The sequence below is a fragment of the Pollachius pollachius genome, assembly GCF_949987615.1.
Source record: "Pollachius pollachius genome assembly, chromosome: 1".
NCBI lineage: Eukaryota > Metazoa > Chordata > Actinopteri > Gadiformes > Gadidae > Pollachius > Pollachius pollachius.
The window spans coordinates 34,796,601-34,816,501 of record NC_136934.1 but is presented as its reverse complement, the minus strand read 5'-3'; the positions used below and the strand labels follow the sequence as shown (position 1 = coordinate 34,816,501).

Sequence of the window (19,901 nt, the reverse complement as noted above, 5' to 3'; positions counted from 1 at the left end):
ATGCCCACCCACACACACATAACCAGTCGCTACTGTCCGTCACCGTCTAAACATGGAGAGTCATTTGCGGGGGGGAGAGTGAGAGAGAGAGAGAGTGAAAGAGAGAGAGTGAGAGAGGGAGAACAGAGGTCAGATAGAGAAAACAGAGAAGAGTTAAAATAAGCTGACAGAAGGACAGTGATAACAAGAAAGATATTTTTTTGCGTGCATGTGTAAATATGTGTGTTAGCATTGTTTTTATTGGGAATAATCAGATACTGAAAGAGTATACGATCCCTCTCAACAAGAGTAATTGAACCAACCAATCGGCAGGTATAATATAATAATACAATGACAAAGTACGCCTCATAGGTAAGTTTAATCCTATTGAAGGAGCCATTATAATCGTTATTGTTACACCAAATTAAGGTTTGAGGATAATGTTTAATCGGCTCCCTGTGGATTTGGTGCATTGGAGGCAGTGGGTCTTCATGGAAACCAGTACCCCACTCTTAGCGGAAGCTGCAAGTGGTCTTGGTCTTGTTTTCAGCTTCTCCACATTACAAATCTCCCAGGGTATCCTTATGCTTAAACTGGCATGTGAAAATGATAGGATTGTGGAGGGTTCATCGCTGGATATGGTGGGTGTACAAACACGTGTGCAAACACAAGCATGCACGCACGCACGCACGCACGCACACACACACACACACACACGCACACACACACACACACACACACACACACACACACAGAAAGACACAGAAAGACACACTTATGCGCACATACACAACCACCCTAACCTCAGACTGCTATGTTGACCCCAGGGAACGACTCCAGACAGAGATCCAACCCCATGCAGACATTCCAGCGGTTGGATGGGTATGAATAGAAGCTCTCTCCTTCTCGCTCTCCCTCTCCACCAAGCACTCTCACTCCCCCCCTCTGCCCATTTATCTCTCTACCTGTTCATCCTTCACTGTCTCGGTGCTCTGGCTTATATCTTTCCTCGATCTCTCTCTCGGTCTCTCTCTCTCTCTCTCTCTCGGTCTCTCGGTCTCTCGGTCTCTCTCTCTCGGTCTCTCTCTCTCTCTCTCTCTCGGTCTCTCGGTCTCTCTCTCTCTCGGTCTCTCTCTCTCTCTCTCTCTCTCTCTCTCTGTCTCTGTGATTGATAGAGCCAGTGTCAGGGGGCCGGGGGTCCCGGTGGGCTGAACCCTGCTAATTACCGTCTGTCGCCCCCCACATGAGAGCCCCAGAGCTGGCTCCACCGCGATCAGCAGCCCCCCTTTGAAGTGAGCATCCTCGTCAGGGCCAACACTAACAAACAACTCAGAGGGTATCTGGTGTGTGTGTATCTGTGTGTGTGTACTGTGCAGTATGCTTTGAAGCGTGTCTTTGCTGAGAAGCGAAAGGCTTTGTCAGAAAGTGACTAGTGAAGTAATCCAAAGGTTACGAGTGAAAGTGAGTTAGTGTGTGTGTGTGTGTGTGTGTGGGTTCAGTATTGGAATATAACTGAATTCAATTAATACTTGAATGCATTCGACAAGGTTAAACTCACTTTTTTTAGGGATATGAGTGCAGCAAGTATGATACAATTATGCCTTATATTTGATGGTAATGGTACATCGAATATGACATCAATGCTGTTCACTCTCTAGGTTTGTGATGTTTCTATGCTAAATGTAATGTGGCCGCACATTGTTATGGTTCACCTGTCACCACCACATGCCAGCCTCTACCACAGGAGTTCATCATTCAGAAAGAATGTCAAATAATTCAACAACAGCTTTTGATTCATTCCAATTGGCGACCAAATGATGGACATCTGGAACAGGAGCAGAATATATAGTAGATCACATCCTGCTTTGAACAATACCAAAACCAAAAAAAACATTTGGTATTGTATTCTGTTTTTGAGGTCCCTTTGGGGCGCCTCTTTCAAAGACACAAACACTAAACAAACATACTGACAGACAGAGGCGCAGGCACACACATAAGCACACCCACACATGCACACACATACACACAGACAGGCACAAACCCAGTGCCACACACTGACAAACACACATGCACAGAGAGACACCCAGATAGACACAAAAAAGACAGTTATACACAAATAAACACGGCATTGCGTGTGTGTGTGTGTGTGTGTGTGTGTGTGTGTGTGTGTGTGTGTGTGTGTGTGTGTGTGTGTGTGTGTGTGTGTGTGTGTGTGTGTGTGTCTATGACAGCCGAGTCCCGGTGGAATCCTGTGTTGGATGATTAAATGAAGCGGTGCAGAGATAATGACACCCCGACAGTCTATCCCTTAGTCATCTGCATAATTTGTCCCCGCCACCAGCAGAAGAGAGTGCACATTAAAGCGCGCTCCCAAAACAATGTTCCCTCTGCACGCTTTGTTGTGGCTGAAAGACAGAAATAAAAAAAGAAGGCAAAGACTAAACCAAGCCTTCCGTCTGCTGTTGTGAGGCCCTGACTGAGAACCAGCACAACATGCCTTGTGAGCGTCAAGCGCAGATTAAGATTACTCTAAACTTTGCATAAGGAATGCACTTTGCTATTTATACCGCAACTGCCTTAAACTGGGCCAGCTGTGTTTTTGTGACAAACCTGTATGATGACTGATCTTTTTTTTTTTTTTTCTTCAGTGTGTTTGTTGTTTTTAGCATATGGTTTTGATTGAAGGCATCAAATTGCTTCTGGCTTCATATTGGCTGATGCCACAACCTTCTGCTGGAGTGTAAAGCAGAAGCAGGTTGTTTTGATTATGAGTGAAGGGAATGTGATAAACAGTATATGGATATCAACATCGGTAAAAATCACCACTGACGTTTGTGTGGCACTCTTGATTGTTGTTGTCTTTATTGTTTTTCTCTTGTTAAAATAACAACAAAAAAACAGCCAATCAGAAGTGGCGTTATACCTCCAATGCCAATTAAGGATTTTGTCTGGCCCTATTTGTGTTTGTGTACATTTTGTCTGGGATAAAACCACATATATTTGTGTCAATTATTTAAAAGAAAAGGAAGCACGTGGAGCTGCTAGTCCACACAGTGCAGGGTAGGGGTCTGTGGGTTGGGAGGGGGGATGCTATTGACCAAGGGAAGGGAGCTAGGATGCTAGGCAAGCGTTCTAGCCCTGTGCATGTGCTTAGGTGTCAGTGTTACGACTAGATACCCACTCAAACACTCTCGCCAAACAACCCACAGCATATAAACCATATACACCAGGTACAGCCACAGACACACATGCACCCACACACAAACACTGTAGCAGACATGCAGGCAGGTGCACACACACCCGGGAACACACAAACACACAGGCAAAACCGTGTGTGCAAAAAAGGGATGTGAATTATTAAAACATTTCCCAAACGACTAATGAGTGGTTGTTATGAACAAATAATTGATAATTCAATGCGTGCCCTCATTCACAAATGCAGTCAGTGATCATTGGCAAGGAATCACTTAATATCTTCCACAAAAAACGTTAACAGCGAAATCTAATTTATTCTGGTATTATTCCTCGTCTTGCAAACATCAGCTTCTGTAATCAAACTTTTTAAATCATTTGCAGTGCTGTTGAATGACATCAGACTCCCTGTCCCACACTCAGTCGCGTATTGGTATGTTTGTTTGTGCTTGTGTATGTGTATTTTCTGTGCATGATCAATAAAAAAATAAGATAAAATGTGAACTGAACCAATATGAGTACCATCTGATAATTTGTGGAAATTTGAATGGAGGAAAAATGTTAATGGTCCCAACATTTTTTAAATAGACTTTGATCCTTTGGAACGAATAATGAAATAATGGATTATTCTGAGCCATCCCTAGAATTGACATACTTGATTGTAAATAAATGTCTCAAACACATACAGAAAGACAGCAAAACAACAGCTTTGAGGATATGAGACCCACTGACTTCCAGACCATAATGTCAACATGTACCTACACATGAATGGGCCAAGCCAGCTGTGCACTGCACACACACACACACACACAGACACACGAACCCGAACACACACACTCACACATACGCACACACACACAGATTTCCAGACATCCAGTGCCATAAACATTGGCACATTTCTGCCTTTACCACAAACGATGGAAAAATGGCCAAGCATGAATGTGTGTTTGTGTGCGCATCATGGCCCTATCTTGGGGAGATTCCCTTTTAACTTCCAAAGCTCAGCCAGCCAACAACACCAGCAATCAGTGAGTGAGAGAGAGCTCGTGAGAGATGGAGAGAGCGAGAGATAGAGAGATAGAGAGAGTGAGAGAGAGAGAGAGTGAGAGAGGGAGGGAGAGAGAGAGAGTAAGAGTGTGTGAGAGAGAGATGGAGTGTGTCTGTAAGTAGTATCAGTAATAATTTCTTATGTGCACTTACGTGCGCTTAGAGAATCAATTGCTTAAAGATGTGCTGTGATCTCATCTGTAGGTATTGGTTGATGCTGTCCGTATGGGAGAGTTCTCTCACTAACACATAAACACACATACACACACACTCACACACACGAGGGTCAGCCATCTCTTCCTGTGGGTGTGGTAAGTTGTTCTTTGTCTCCATTAAACCCTCTTCCTCTACAGCACCAACTCAGCAACTCCGCCCCGCAAACACTCTCTGTGTGTGTTTATATGTGTGTGTGTGTGTGTGTGTGTGTGTGTGTGTGTGTGTGAGATAGGAAGAGGGAGAGAGGGAGAGAGAGAGAAAGGTAGGGAGATAGCAAGAGAACAGGGATAAACCCCAAGAATATGGGTTTTATTTTACATATGAGTGTATATATGTGCATAGTGTATGCATATGTGTGTATAGGGTGTGTGTGTGTGTGCGTGTGTGTGTGTGTTTGTGTGTGTGTGTGTGCACGTGTACTGTAAGCATCTGTTCAGGTCTGTCTCTCTATCTCTCTCTCTCTCTTTCCCACTGTGAACTTGCCCTGAATCTCAGTCTGTGTACATCCCAGAACGGTTTCTTCTAATTTACACAAAAAACACAACTTAGAGACACAGCAGCGGTGGTTCCCAGCGGACTGGGCTATCCAAGTTCCATCACATGAGACCACCTGGATGAAATAAGCACTGATCCACTTTTGCTATTCTTCCTAAACGGTTCGCTGAACATTTGCACACCAGTTGGATTGAACCTAAACAACTGTTTCCTACTGCTACATTGAGACACTGGAGTATTTCCAGTGCGGTGAGTAAACACTAGTGTGTGTCTATCTATATTATATGTGTTTTCATATGTGTATGTGTGTTGGAGATGAGCAGATTAGTAATTGCCCCACGTGTATTAACTATAACTGCAGGTGTAGGCTTCATATTTTCTTCCTGTGTGTTTGTCTGCCAAGCCTGTCCGACGATATACTACTTGAATTTTCGAATTTGTTCGTCGTTGTTGGATATGTTATTTGATTTACATGACTTGCACATTGTATTTTCATTTGTTTTATAACAAGATTTGTGTTATATTATGGCCTTGGATTATGCCTATTGTATTTGAACTTTAAGTTCACATGCAAATGCCACTTTACTTTGCCATTTTGTAATATTCCAGCTGTGATTTCAGTTCAATAACATTTTGCTTCAATAAAGAAAACCTATTATGCTATAAAGTCCAACATTTACGATGCATTTTGTTACATGTTTCAATAATACAAATGCATTACAGATAATAGGCTGTTCTGGATGTGCATCCTGGAAAGGTCACCAACAAGTTTCAGGTTCTCCGGTTGGCTGCAAATATCCTTTATTTGAAAATAAAGGAGAAATAACAAAGCGATTGTAGTTTTCAGCAGCACACACAATGCAGCACCGGGCAATGCTACAGCATCAACTTTCTCTTCTACTTCAACTTATAATACTGCCTTAAATTAGCCTAATAGGCATATATTTTACTTATTTCAGGACTTTTGTGTCATCTGTTGAAGAAAAGCCTAAGTTTACAATTGTAAATATAGGGGGTGAAACACCATTTAGAATCCGACCGAGCGTCTTTTTAGTTGATTTTGTATTCCAGTAGCGGCCTGGTAAAATTACAGCAATATGCAGATTAGGGTTAGAAATTATAACCTGAACTGTGCATCACTGGGTGTGATGTGTGTGAGACGAGAGGGAAAAAAATAAGAGGGAAAGAGAGTCTGTGTGTGTTGATACTGGGTATGTGGGTGTGTGAATGAGTGACTGTGTGTGTTTGTGTGTTCTGAAGGACTCCACTACCCCAGCTCGGTACGGCATGGAACTGTTTAGGCTTTAATTAATTAATACAATTAATTAAAGCCATGTGGAGCCAGGGCCAAGCTGCAATCAGCCGTTTTCCTTTTGCGTATGTGTGTGTGTGTGTGTTTGTGTGTGTGTGTTTTCCATAGGGCTTATTTGAGCTGGGGGCAGTGTATTGGATTAGATATACTTCTAGTTCAAGTGTGTGAGTCTCTTCATGTGCGTGTCCGCGTGTTTGTGTGTGTGCATGTGCGTGTTTTTCCGCTGCGTACCTGAGCAAGATAAATTAGGAATATCCTTTTCACAAATGTGTGCACATATTACACTGTATAGGACATTTTCATGGTCCAATATTTGCCATGGAGCCAAGCCCAGTGTATAGTCTAATGAAGGAAAGTAATCATGTCCACTGTGTTCTCACACTCTCTCACACACACACACACGGAATCACACACACCCAAAGTTTGTAAACACTCACTTTATTCTCCCGCTCACTAACAATCTGACATTTCTGCTCCCACACACTTTCTCTCCCTCCTATAGGCTACTCCAACAATATGTCACCTCCTGGGACATAGTTTGTGTGTGTGTATGTGTTCTCTCTCTCTATCTCACACTAGCGCACACACACAAATACATACACACACACGTCTGCTGTGTGTGTGTGGTGCTGATGCAGTGGTTTATGGGTAGTGACAGCTGACGACCTCCCCCTGACCTCACCTCTGACCCCTGGCTCTGCCTTCTGCACCCCTGAGCAAATTGACACATCACTGCTAAGCCTGGCCTCGCCCGCGCGAACACACACACACACGCGCGTACATGCACGTTAACACAAGATACACATAATAGAAATACACACCAATAGCGGGGGAGAGGGGGAAAGTGTGAGAGGGAGAGAGGAGAAGAGGAAGAGGATGATTGGAATATAGACAGAGACATTTCTTTATGGACAAACTAAGAAATTATTACAGAGAAATGAGAGACAGAGAGGTACAAGGAAGACACAGGGAGAGAGAGAGCGAGAGCAAGAGAGAGAGAGAGAGAGAGAGAGAGAGAGAGAGAGAGAGAGAGAGCGAGTAGTAGCTTGGGTTCCACATGTGTTACCTATTGGGCTTGCGCCGGGCGAGTCGAGGCTGAGCAAGAGAGAGAGCGGGTGAGTGAGATTAAGAGCGAGAGCTAGAGAGAGAGAGAGAGAGAGAGAGAGAGAGAGAGAGAGAGAGAGAGAGAGAGAGAGAAGGGGAGCGAGAGAGAGAGCGAGAAAGGTACATTTCCCAGGCTGCTCCTGGTAAAGTACACTGTACAATTCATTGCTTCCTTCTGGCAAAATTAAAGGTCCCTTGTTAAATAAGAGGGGAGCGAGGGGGGGGGCACGTCAAACACAGGCAGCTCTTATTACAAACACCCCTCCCCCTGGTTGTCCCCCCACTGCAGGGAATCAAGGGTCCCCCTCTCTGTCTGTCTGCCGGCCCGTCTGTGTCTGCCCGTCTGCCTGTTTGCATACCTGTCTGTCTGCCAGCCTGCCTATCTGACTGCACGTCCGTCTGCCTTTCCATGTGTTTTTCCTTGTGCTTGCCTGTCTGTCTGTCTGTCTGTCTGTCTGTCTGTCTGTCTGTCTGTCTGTCTGTCTGTCTATCTGCCTGTCTCTCTGTCTAGCTGCCTGTCTGTATGTCTGTCTGCCTGTCTCTCTGTCAGCCTGCCTGTCTGTTTCTCTATCTGCCTGTCCCTCTGTCTGCCTTCCTGTCTGCCTGTCTGTCTGTCTGTCATCTGTTCGCCAGTCTGACTGCACGCCTGACTGTCTCCCTGCCTGTGTTTGCATAACTGAATGAATTTCTGCCTGCGTGTCATAATGAGTGATTGACTATTTGTGTTTCTCTGATTTCTGGATGACTGACTGATTGTGTTGAGCAGGCTGACTGTGTTTGTGTCCGTATGTCTGACTAACTGTCTGTCAGGGTTGCTTACTGTCAGCTAATGCAGCATCAAAACTACTGTTCCACCTCTCAATCTTGTTTTCTTGAATAAACTCAGTGCAGCGCAAGTATGAAATGCATTTTTTGTTCTCTACTTCATCAAAACTTGACTGAATACTGTGTATTTACAAGAAAGCAGAGAGAGGGCGAAAGAGAGGGATAAATTAAGCATAACGTGCTTTGGGCAATGGTTTATCGCTTAATGCATTGTGTTTTGAAATAGTCTCCACTATAATAAATATAATGGTTCTAGATGTGTACAAAACAGATACCCTAAGCAAAGAAAGAAGAGGGTTAGAGAGGATAGAGGGGTGAAAAAACCCAGCTGAATATAGTGAGCGAGTGGACACACGTTCTCAAATAATTGTTCAAGTGAGCGTAGGATATTCCACAGTATAATAAGCTCAGTTAGTTTAAATCATCGAGTCCAGATGCTGGCCTTGCATCCTCCCGATATCAATCAAGACGGAGTCCTGAGTTATATAAACTATTTATGACACAACGAGAGGAAATGATTGATTTAATCTCCGTTGTTTAATATACTGCTTCAAATGTCTGCATAGCTGAACCTAACCTCAAACGGTTTATGCCCACACAGTCGGGTCAAAATTCAGGTTCACCTTATTTCCCATACTCTGGTTTTATATATCAGGACCTAATGAAACAAAACCTCCGCTCCTCATATTAAGGTGAGGCAAATCACGCGCCAGGCCTCCGGTGACAGATAATATCAATATTGAGTTAACACGTAATATGCTGAGGCGAAGTGGTCATGTGTGAATACATGTGGATGGTCCCACCGCTTCCATCCGAACCAGTGAGGACATCACAGCCAGAGGCTGGTCATCAGGTTTGCTTTATTAGGTAATCATAGCCAAAGTTCATCATCTGGCTAAAAGAGCACGGCCTCCACGGTATATGTCGTTTATAGTGTGCTTTTACAGCGTTTTGGACCACAGAGTGCAGAGAGACAGGCGAGTAGGTTGCAGAACAGATGGAGTGAGATATGGCAGGTGGGAACCTGAGTAACGAGGTTACCGTGGCCTATCTCTGTGTTTTATTGTTGCTTATCATCCAATTTTACAGCGTTTTGGGTGTTTGAACAGCGCAGAATAAAATAAATGCATCACTCTTGTTATTATTGCCTGTGTGAATGACTGAGTTAATGGGTTGAGCAATCGAATTGCATGCTGCGTTCACCTTAATACAAGCAAACAGAACGACGAGAAAGACACCCCTGGCGCTTATCAATCTGCTATCGGTTCCAAGAGCGCTTTCCAGACAACTTGAAGTCTATCATTCAACGACCAGGGGAAGACTTACGAATGGAAAACATTTGATACACTTCCAATCCCCCACAGGAGCGGGAGCAGCTCTTATGGAGATGAAACCACATGAAGCTGCACGTGCCGAGGCATCCAACACAAACATCCAGGGATCTGGGGCCGGTGACGTGGGGGACGTCAGATCTCTCCGCTACAAGAAACGGCCCAGAGGAGTTTCCATGGAGCAGCAACAATAACAAGCTCCTGCCACATCTAAACGCACTGGTTTAAACGTGATACGCAGCTTCCAGTCAACGCCTCGTTGTAACTGCCAGCGACCTTGCGCAATGTGTATGCGGTTTGGGTTATAAATAGGTTTGCACACATTGTAGCAAACGTAATATAAATAAAATCCCAATTTCTCACTTGCTAGTATAATGTTTGATATTGTTTGTTTATTAGCTTGACTGCTTTCAGCATTAGCATTAATAATTTAATAAATGCTATTGCTAACATTTCTTGGCTTGTTGTCAACTGTGACCTAGCAGCTATCTCGCGGCGTGCATCTCCGCTGGCCTTAATGTGTTGAGCAGCCCGGGAACAAGATGTGGAGCTTCCCCCTGGAAGCTCTACATCCGACCCAGACGATGGGAGAGGAACAACCTCCAGCCCTTCTGGAATGTTCCCCCCAAGGCGTCTGGACTCTGAATGAACAGTACCGCACACACATATACACACACACACACACACACGAGCAAGCCCCACCACATGTTCCGTGACCTGGAGGGTGAAACATACATACATAAACACACTCTGGCTCTTTCTCTCTCATCCAGACACACACACACTCACACTGACACTCACACTCACACTCACACACACACACACACACACACACACACACACACACACACACATCTATGTTTCCCCTATGAAAGACAGTCTATTGATAGCAATCATAGCTTAGAACAGATGCTCTCTCTCTTTCTCTCTCCCTCCCTCCCTCTCTTTGTTTTTCCTTTCTCTCATCTGGCTCTTTAAGTCCATCTTCCTTCCTTTATCAGTTTGTGTTGTTCTCTCTCTTGCTGCCCGTTCTCGAGTGCCTTCCTTCTTTTCCCCCAGTATTTTCCTGCATCCATCATTTAACATTACAACTCCTTCTCCCGCCTCCCTCGCTCTCTCCGTTCCCAGTGGTCTCGGGTTTTAATAGGGCATTAATGTCGGATGTATGGAGAGAGAGTGGTCTGCGTTGTGATTGGCCCTGGCGGCCCGCGGGGGGAGGGGCTGTGGTTAAGAGTCTTCGTTAGCATCCTAAACCATTCGTAACAATCAACTTCAAAGTCAAACCACAAGAGGCAGCTGCACAAACACAGAGGAAGAGGAGGCCGGCGAGAGGCACGCTGATTGGATGATGGTCAAAGATTGGTAATTCGATTCATTCTTTGTTTTGAGCGTGGTGATTTTATCGATCATGTTCCTATACGGCAGGAAGTGGAACATGTCACTTTGGTTAATTGACAACTTGACAGCAGATGAATGACCCCCCCCCCCCTCCGAAAAAAAGATGTAGCTCTACATATATCTGCAGTATAGTTTAAAACTACGGCATTGGCCGATACTTTTAATAAAGCAAAAGGACAGCCCAAGGGTATTCTGAAATGTTTGTATAGGTGACATATACATGCAACTGATTGATTGGGTTTTCTTTTACAGAGGACCACTACAATATCATTTAATATGTTTTTTAATAATGTCATGGGCACTGACTGCAGGAAATGGCAGCAACAATCAATATATCAATGCTTGAACAAATAACATATTTCTTCTTTAACCCCCTTATTGTACACAGTTGAAAAGACCACAGCTCAAGTCACTGAGTCGCTCCCAGCCCCCCTTGTCCCCGTCCCCAGGATCGCTGCCTTACTGTCGCCCGAGCCAAACTCACTTATCTCCACTAATGAAATCAGCAGCATCCTGATGAAAGCAAACTTAACCAGTGCCTTGTCTTCTTTTACAAAACGTCCCGGGCAAATGTTCGCCACATGACACATCCCCATGTGACATCATCAATTAGTGTCACTCACCAAAGCTATTTACAATGCTGTGAACAGACGGGACAGTAAAAATGCTCTGCTTATGGGCCCGCTGGCAGAAGGCCCAGGGTTGGAGGGATTTAGAACCGGTGCTGACCTTTCCTGTAAAGAGGCATTCACCACTAATCATGGGGACCATGTTGCCACCGGCCCGGGACAAACAAACATTCAGACCCAGTGTCCTTGTTGATGCCGCTAAACGCCATTAGCGTTAGCTTCCAGCTAAGAATAGCCCTTTCCGATAATACCGCGGGCGAGGAAATTAGCGAGGCATTACAAACACACACATTAAACGCACAATGCCTTTATAATAATGGCTCTGCGGCAAATTGGAGCCAGGGAATAGCTCCGCTGATGGAATTAGAAGGACACTGAGGGGATTTATTTTGGCCAGTGTCAGTGTTAATATTACAAGAGCACATAAACGTTGCTACTTAACGGGAACACACTCTGAAACAACACGCCAGGGCTCACATGGTAACGCGGACTGACCTTATCCAGACGGGAACGCAACCTGCATTTAAGTACAGGCACACAGACACAGACACACACACACATACACACACATTTGCAAACACAAATTTGCAAACATAGTTTCCTGTTGAGTTTGGAGGTCTACGGGTCAGATGTTTTACTCATGCCCCTAGGATAGAAAAACCTGCTCGCTGTGGGTGTGTGTGTGTGTGTGTGTGTGCGTGCGTGCGTGCGTGCGTGCGTGTGTGATGAGATTACCAGCCAGTCAGAGCTAAATGCCTGTTTGTTCCATCGGTTTAAGCTGATAGAGCCATCGGGCTGCTGTACAAACAGAACACAACCACAGAACATAAACGTATCAGACCCGTGGAACACAAATCCGTAGAGACATAGAAACTAAATAGGTCAGAACCTGGGAAGATAAATGCATCAGAACCATGGAACAGAACTATGTTAGAACCACAGAACATAAATGTATCAGAACCATGGAACAAAACTACAGAACATTAATAGATCAGAACCATGGAACATTAAAATATCAGAACTATGGAACATAAATATATTAGAACCATTGAACATAAGTGTTTCAGACCCACAGAACAGAACATAAATATATCAGAACCATAGAACATAAATAGATCAGAACCATGGAACATAAATGTATCAGAACAGTGGATCATAAATACATCAGAACCATGGAACATAACTATATTGGAACCATAGAACGTCAATATATCAAAACCATGGACCAGAACCACAGAACATAATTATATCAGAAGGACCATGGAACATAAATATATTAGAACCATTGAAGAGAAAATAAGTATATCAGAACCAGGGAACAGAACCACAGAACAAAAACGTATCAGAACCATGAAACAGAAACACAGAACATAACTATATCAGAACCATGGAACAGAACAACCGAACATAACTAACAATGGAACCATGAAAAGGTATTTGAACCACCAAACATGGAACAGAGAGTTATAGAACAGAATTATGTTTCTTTTTTATTTAACAACCATCAAACGTCAATTTATAGCAACCATAGAGAACTATTCACCAGAATCCTTGAACGTAAACAGAAAATAACCACATAACATAACCATGTTACTGGAACATCAACAGCAGAAACAGCAGACACAGATAGCCTATTGGCCTCAGCAAAGGTTGAAGATGAACAGGTTACCAGAACGATAGCAAGCACGCCAGACAGAGGTTGGTTGTGAATGGTACTTATTATTGCACATGCTCTGTGTTGGACATTTGGATCAAACAGTGTCCTGGGTTCAGAGGTCAACCGGGAAAGAACAGACATCTTCTGTTAACCGTCGCCAGGACGGAGGGAACACAGGAGGATGACGAGGGGAGATGAAGACCAGACACTCCCCAGCGCCAAGCTATTATACTCTGCAGTTGTTCTGCCTGTGTGTGTGTGTGTGTGTGTGTGTGTGTGTCTCTGTGCAGGTGGGTGAGAATGCACGCAAACACTATGTGTGTGTGTTTGCGTGCATGCATGTGTATGTGTGTGTGTATATGTGTTATGTGTGTGCGCGCATACGTATGTGTGTGTCAAGATACCCTTTTATACCAGGTGGACTGTGGTTTGGCTGTGGGGGCGGAGGGATGGGGTGAGATGGGGTCGGTGGGGGAGAGAAAAAGGAAGGAAAAAAGAAAACACCTTGCTTTCATCTCTTCTTTTTTCATTCCTCTCCTTGAAGGCCGTGGCTGGAGGAGAGACACAGAGGGCCGACCTGACTCTGCACAACACATCTTTTGATTCCCTTTAAGTCTCCAACCTCTCCCTCTTTCCGGTTCCCAGGTAGAATGCATGTGCCTGTGTGTTTGTGTGTGTGTTTGGGGGTGTGTGCGTTACTTTTACATCAGAGACGGCAGGGCGAAGGACTGGCTAACAGAAGAGGGGATAATAATGATATGGTATATGCTCATTGGATGGAGAACCTCTACTAATAATATATGGAGCTATTATTTATAGCTATTATTTCATTTATATAGAGCTTTATAGTCGCTTAACCTCATCTACTAACAAACACTACTGTGGAGTTTAAATGTATTCAGTTGTTTGCATCTTGTGTGTCCTTACACTACAGTGTAAGGACACTGTGACACAATTGTGTGACCACAATTGTAATAAAATTATAGATATGCTGAAGACCATGTTAATCTGCCTCAAAAATCCTTATTATAAGGTGAGTCATGTGCTTGATAAAGTCCCCTAAGAAATCCCTTCAGGTTACCTCGCATGCTGAGCATGGCTCCAACATGGTGACCTTATCACTGGGGACATCACATTTACCTTGTTGTCATGACTGTCAACAATAAAGAATTGTGTGTGTTACCCGTAGCCTCTCTCTCTCTCTCTCTCTCTCTCTCTCTCTCTCTCTCTCTCTCTCTCTCTCTCTCTCTCTCTCTCTCTCTCTCTCTCTCTCTCTCTCTCTCTCTCTCTCTCTCTCTCTCTCTAATGGCAAAGGGACATGTCTGGACACAACAAAGCTACAAAGCAAAACTACTTCCCCACTCTATCACTCTCCCTCTCTTTCTCTATCTGGCTCTCTATCAGGCTCTCTATCAGTCTGTCTCTTTCTCAGTCTATCTGTCAATCAGAATGCCTGTCCCTCCCCTGCCTGTATGCTTAGCCACAGTCTGAACGACAGAGCGTGTGAACATAAATGTTATCCTCGGATAATAGACAACATGCACAAGGACAAATAACTCAAAGTAAGAGTGAGTCTCATTGTTGTTATTGACAATTTGATGTAATGTTTGGAAACACTAATATGATAGTTTAAACCAAACTTAAACTATTGTGTAAGGCAGGATGATGCAGAAATGCAAAAAATAAATATATATTTATACATATATTTATTTATATCTAATATTACTACTGCTTATAACAGAGGTTGTGTAGGAGATTGTGTACACGATTATCTGATTTGTTAAAGCCATGTGTAGTTTTGGATGTGCCATTGTATTATTGTGCATGAGCCTGTTATTTGAGAGTGTGTGTATGTTGTGTGTGTGTGTGTGTGTGTGTGTGTGTGTGTGTGTGTGTGTGTGTGTGTGTGTGTGTGTGTGTGTGTGTGTGTGTGTGTGGGCATGTGCGTGTGTCCAGTGATCCAGTGCGTCGACTGTCTGTCTACCACCTCCCCTCATTAACAGCGACGCCTAGGAGGATTAACGACACAAAGACATATGCACGCACACACACACACACACACACACACACACATACATTTACAAACACACATTCTCTCAAAGACACACATATACCCCCGCCCCCCTTACACACACACACATTCTCGCAAACACACACATAGCCCAGCCTGGCCCCAAGCACACACACACACACACACACACACACACACACACACACACACACACACACACACACACACACACTAATAAGGGGAGCAGAGCCCATCAAAGCAACTCTATCTGTCCTGGTTTAGGAAACACAAACTGTCATAAAATGAGGATTTGTCGCCAAGGCAAAGCAGATCCCTGTTTCACTGGTGTGTGTGTGTGTGTGTGTGTGTGTGTGTGTGTGTGTATGCGTGTGTGTGTGTGTGCCTGTGTGTTTGCATGTGTGTGCTCTTGGGAAACAAGCCAGGAAACAATGTGTTGACAATGTAAGCTATTGTGTTGGGCCAAGTGGGTTTGTGTGCTTGAGTATCTGCCGGTGCTTGTGTGAGTGTGAGTGTGAGTGTGAGTGTGAGTGTGTGTGTGTGTGTGTGTGTGTGTGTGTGTGTGTGTGTGTGTGTGTGTGTGTGTGTGTGTGTGTGTGTGTGTGTCCCTATCATTGATGAAACTCATCAGGACAAATTGAACACAGAGGGGAAAGAGAGAGGGAGAGAGAGAGAGAGAGAAATAGAGAGTGGGAGAGGGAGAGAGAGAGAGAGAGAGAAATAGAGAGTGGGGGGGAGAGAGAGAGAGAGAGAGAGAGAGAGAGAGAGAGAGAGAGAGAGAGAGAAAGAGAGAGAGAGAAATAGAGAGAGGGGGGGAGAGAGAGAGAGAGAGTGCTTGCAGAGGTCAGCCCAGGAGCAGAACAACACCGGACCCTTCTCATTAAGCAGACACTAGATCTAGACCCCGCAGCGGCCAAGCAGACAACACCCCTCCAGCGGACAGGAAGTAAACGGGGAAAGAGGACCTGGTGGAGACCACAGCAGAGCTGCATCACACTGGGGCTCAACAGGAGGAAGGGGGACAAGGGGCCAAACCTTTCTTGGCCTTCTTAGACGGCTGCTTCTTCTTGATGAACTTGGCCGCGTCTTGGGCAAGGGGCGGGTCCTCGGCATCCCCAGCGGCCTCTGCGATTGGCTCGACGCCACCTGAGCGACAAGCCAAGGGGGTGGATCATTAGTTAATAGGCAAATTCTGGGTAATCCATTGGTCGTTGTGTTTCTGGGCTTATGGATCCAGGACTGGCCTGATTAAAATCATGTTCCCCTTCACTGAAGAGGGAGGAAAAAGAAAGGCCATTCCTAAACATCTGTGTCGGAGAATGCATAATTAGTACAATTGCAAAATTGTGTGTTGGTGAACTATCGTTCCATGTTCGTGTTCGTGTGAGTGTGTGTGTGTGTGTGTGTGTGTAAGATTATGTTTTGATGTGCAAGAATGAATTTCGGGGTGATTCTGTGTATGTGTGTGTTCTTATACCGCTGTGTGTGTGTGTGTGTGTGCATGTATGTATGTGTTTGATAGTGTGTTTAAGTGTATGTATGTTTATTTATATCGGTGTGTGTGTGTGTGTGTGTGTGTGTGCATATCGTTGTGTGTGTGTATATGTGTATGCATATCAGTGTTTGTGCGTGTGTGTGTGTGTGTGTTTGTGTTTGTGCATGCATATCGTTGTGGGTTGGTGTGTGTGTGTGTGTGTCTGTATGTGTTTGTGTATGCATATCGGGGTGTGTGTGCGTGTGGGTATACGTATAGCAGGTTGGATTTGTGTGTGTGTGTGTGTGTCTCTGTGTGCTCAAATATTGCTGTGTTTGTGTGTGTGTGTGTGTGTGTGTGTGTGTGTGTGTGTGTGTGGGGGGGGGGGGGGGGGGCGTGTACTTGTGTGTGTGTGTGTGTGTGTGTGTGTGTGTGTGTGTGTGTGTGTGTGTGTGTGTGTGTGTGTAGGGGGAGACATAGTCTACTATAATCCTATGGATCAGTCTGGTTTTAGGGACCTCCTGAGGCCAATGAATTGGAACCCTTGTTTCTCCTGTATGTCTCCCCCAAAACCCCCCAATCTCCTCCTCCCCCTGCTCTCCCTAACCAGTGCTCTCTCCCCTCCTCATTTCCTCTACCTCGATTTATGAAAGCTCTGGGAATTGTTATCTGTGTCACGGTACTTTTATTTTACATCCAGCTAGCCCACGGCCCAGGCCACCAGCCCCAGAGTGGGACAGCCTTACCATGGACAATTAGGAGCACGCATTCTTGTCTTTCTTAAGGTGTCTGAGAATGTGGGTGTGTCTCTGTCCCAGTGTGCATGCGTGTGTGTGTGTGTGTGTGTGTGGATGAGTGTGTGCATTTGTGTGTGTGTGTTCTTGTGTGTGTATGGATTACCCTAAGACCTATCTAATATTTATCCTGGCCCTTCTAAAGCCAATCTTGTTCTCTTTGGTGAGAGCATAGCCCCCAAACACGCACACATGCAAGCACTAACACACACACACACACACACACACACACACACACACACACACACACACACACACACACACACAGATAGACACAAATGCACAGAGACACATACACAGTTGTTTGAAATGGGATATGCCTCTGTCTTAATTGGGCAGGTGTTTTTCTAAGTCGAGTTGTTTTTACAACGCTGTCTTACAATTTCACAGAGAGAAAAACAGAGCAACTGTGTGTGTGTGTGTGTGTTGAGACCCCCTCTCCTCCATTTCAGTCTTACGTCAACATCAGGTAAAGTAAAAGCCCACCACTGTAGCACCTCATAGAGAAAACAGTCTTTCTCTCCCTGCCTCGTACATACTAACACACAAACACACACGCACGCACGCACGCACACGCACACGCACACACACACACACACACGCAGTCTGAAAAGATACATGCACACACACATGCATGCACAAACACACAGACACACAAAGGCACACAGGCTATACACATACATCCACACACACATGCATGCACAAACAGACACACACACACATACAGACACACACATTCCTGTGTGTGTGTGTGTGTGTGTGTATGTGTGTGTGTGTGTGTGTGTGTGTGTGTGTTTGTCTAAATAGCCGTGGTGGAGGACCAGCCACACGGGGCGGTCAGAGCTCTGTTCTCCCGGGGGACCGCCGTCGCTCCGCTCTCTCTCTCTCTCTCTAGGGGTGTGGATGCTATATTTGTAGCGGCGACAGGGGGGGGCTATTTGCCATAAACAGCAGTGTGGTCTGGACCCGCAAAACACACTGCAGGCCTTCCCCACGGCCCCCCGGCACAGCAGCAACCCACTCCAGCCAGGACGGTGGGACAGGGAGAGATTCAGGTGAACAACTAGCTTAATAGGTGGGATTGAATTTGGCTATATTATCAATGTTCTTTTCGTGATATATATATTTAGCATTTGTAATAATTCCAGATGTGAATGCAAGTGAGTATATGGAGTATGCAAAGTACTTAGAAAGGAAACTAGACCACTATTACCAGAGGATAATTAACACTAATAATATAATTTTATAATAGATTACTACATGTGTTACTATGTATAGTTAAATCGGTAACACACACGCACACGCTGTGTCGGTGGATAAATTAGGTGTAGGAGATAGCAATACTAATATAAATGTATTGTGTGTTTTAAATAGCCTGGAGCAATGGACGCGGGACTGAAACTCACTCCGTGGTGGCTGTGAAGTCTGCGGTTCTTGGCAACAACAGTTTGAGAACAGATGTTCTGCTCTGCATTTCTCTAAACCTCCCAAAAGTCCTTCGTTCTCAGACTTCTAACGGTATCAGACCCGGGAGGAACTGACAACTTCACCCTGAAGACTTCTGAGTTGCACAACTTTGGTTTGAGCGAGCTGGAAGTGTGTACTTTTTACATCCGAGACCGGGCATATTCAAACGGTTATATAACTTGCAACCGGCTCATACTTGTTTCAGCCCTTTATTGAAAGTAGGCACACATTGTTTACTCTTACGCTTTTGAGCTGGCCAAATTCAAAGTAACTTTTAATTTGTAGTAATTGCAGAGACTTCCAAGATGGCGCCATTGGGTGCTTGGGGGATATTTCCAGAGGCGACCGGGGCACGGAGGGTCCGCAGAGTGGAGAAAGTGACAGGGGAGATGATGGGACAACATGCAATTTAACCGGTGGGCTGAAATCGAACCTGCGGCGCGGCCATTACCCGCCTTGCCCCGTGTGTGTGTGTGTGTGTGTGTTTGTGTGTGTGTATGCTTTTTTCGACTTCTTCTCTGTTCCACTGAGATGTTTCCTGTTACTATTATTAGACAGGCGAACGCAAAGACGCCCTGGTCCTCCGCGTGGACCGGGGCCCGGGGCCCGCCTCCAGATGGGAGTTGTGCGCCGAGGCATTCCTCTAGTATTCTGGGATGCGGTCTGGAAACGGGGGTGACAGAGTGCTGCCGTGGTTACCAGCAATTTGACTGTGGGCTTGTCGCTATTTCAATCCCCCGCTACCCCTCCCCCCCCCCGCTTAGCTGTGCATGCAACATGTCCTCTTACACACACACACACACACGTGCACAACAAACATGGGCGCACATACATGCTCGTACTCTGAACGCACATAGACACACACTGTCAGGGCTTGCTAATTCTTTTTTTATTTAATTTGTTAGTTGTATATTGTGTGTGTGTGACCACAGCAACCAATGGGACAGTGAAA

The 19,901-nt window shown here is 45.0% G+C and overlaps 1 protein-coding gene across 1 annotated transcript in view; it reads right to left on the bottom strand.

Moving 5' to 3' along the window:
- bbs9 (Bardet-Biedl syndrome 9) overlaps positions 1–19,901 on the bottom strand; it is a 122,670-nt gene that overhangs the window by 27,618 nt on the left and 75,151 nt on the right. The window contains exon 22 of the mRNA XM_079746424.1: positions 16,250–16,360. Within this exon, the coding sequence (XP_079602550.1) occupies positions 16,250–16,360 (111 nt within the window). The remainder of the gene's footprint in view (positions 1–16,249; positions 16,361–19,901) is intronic.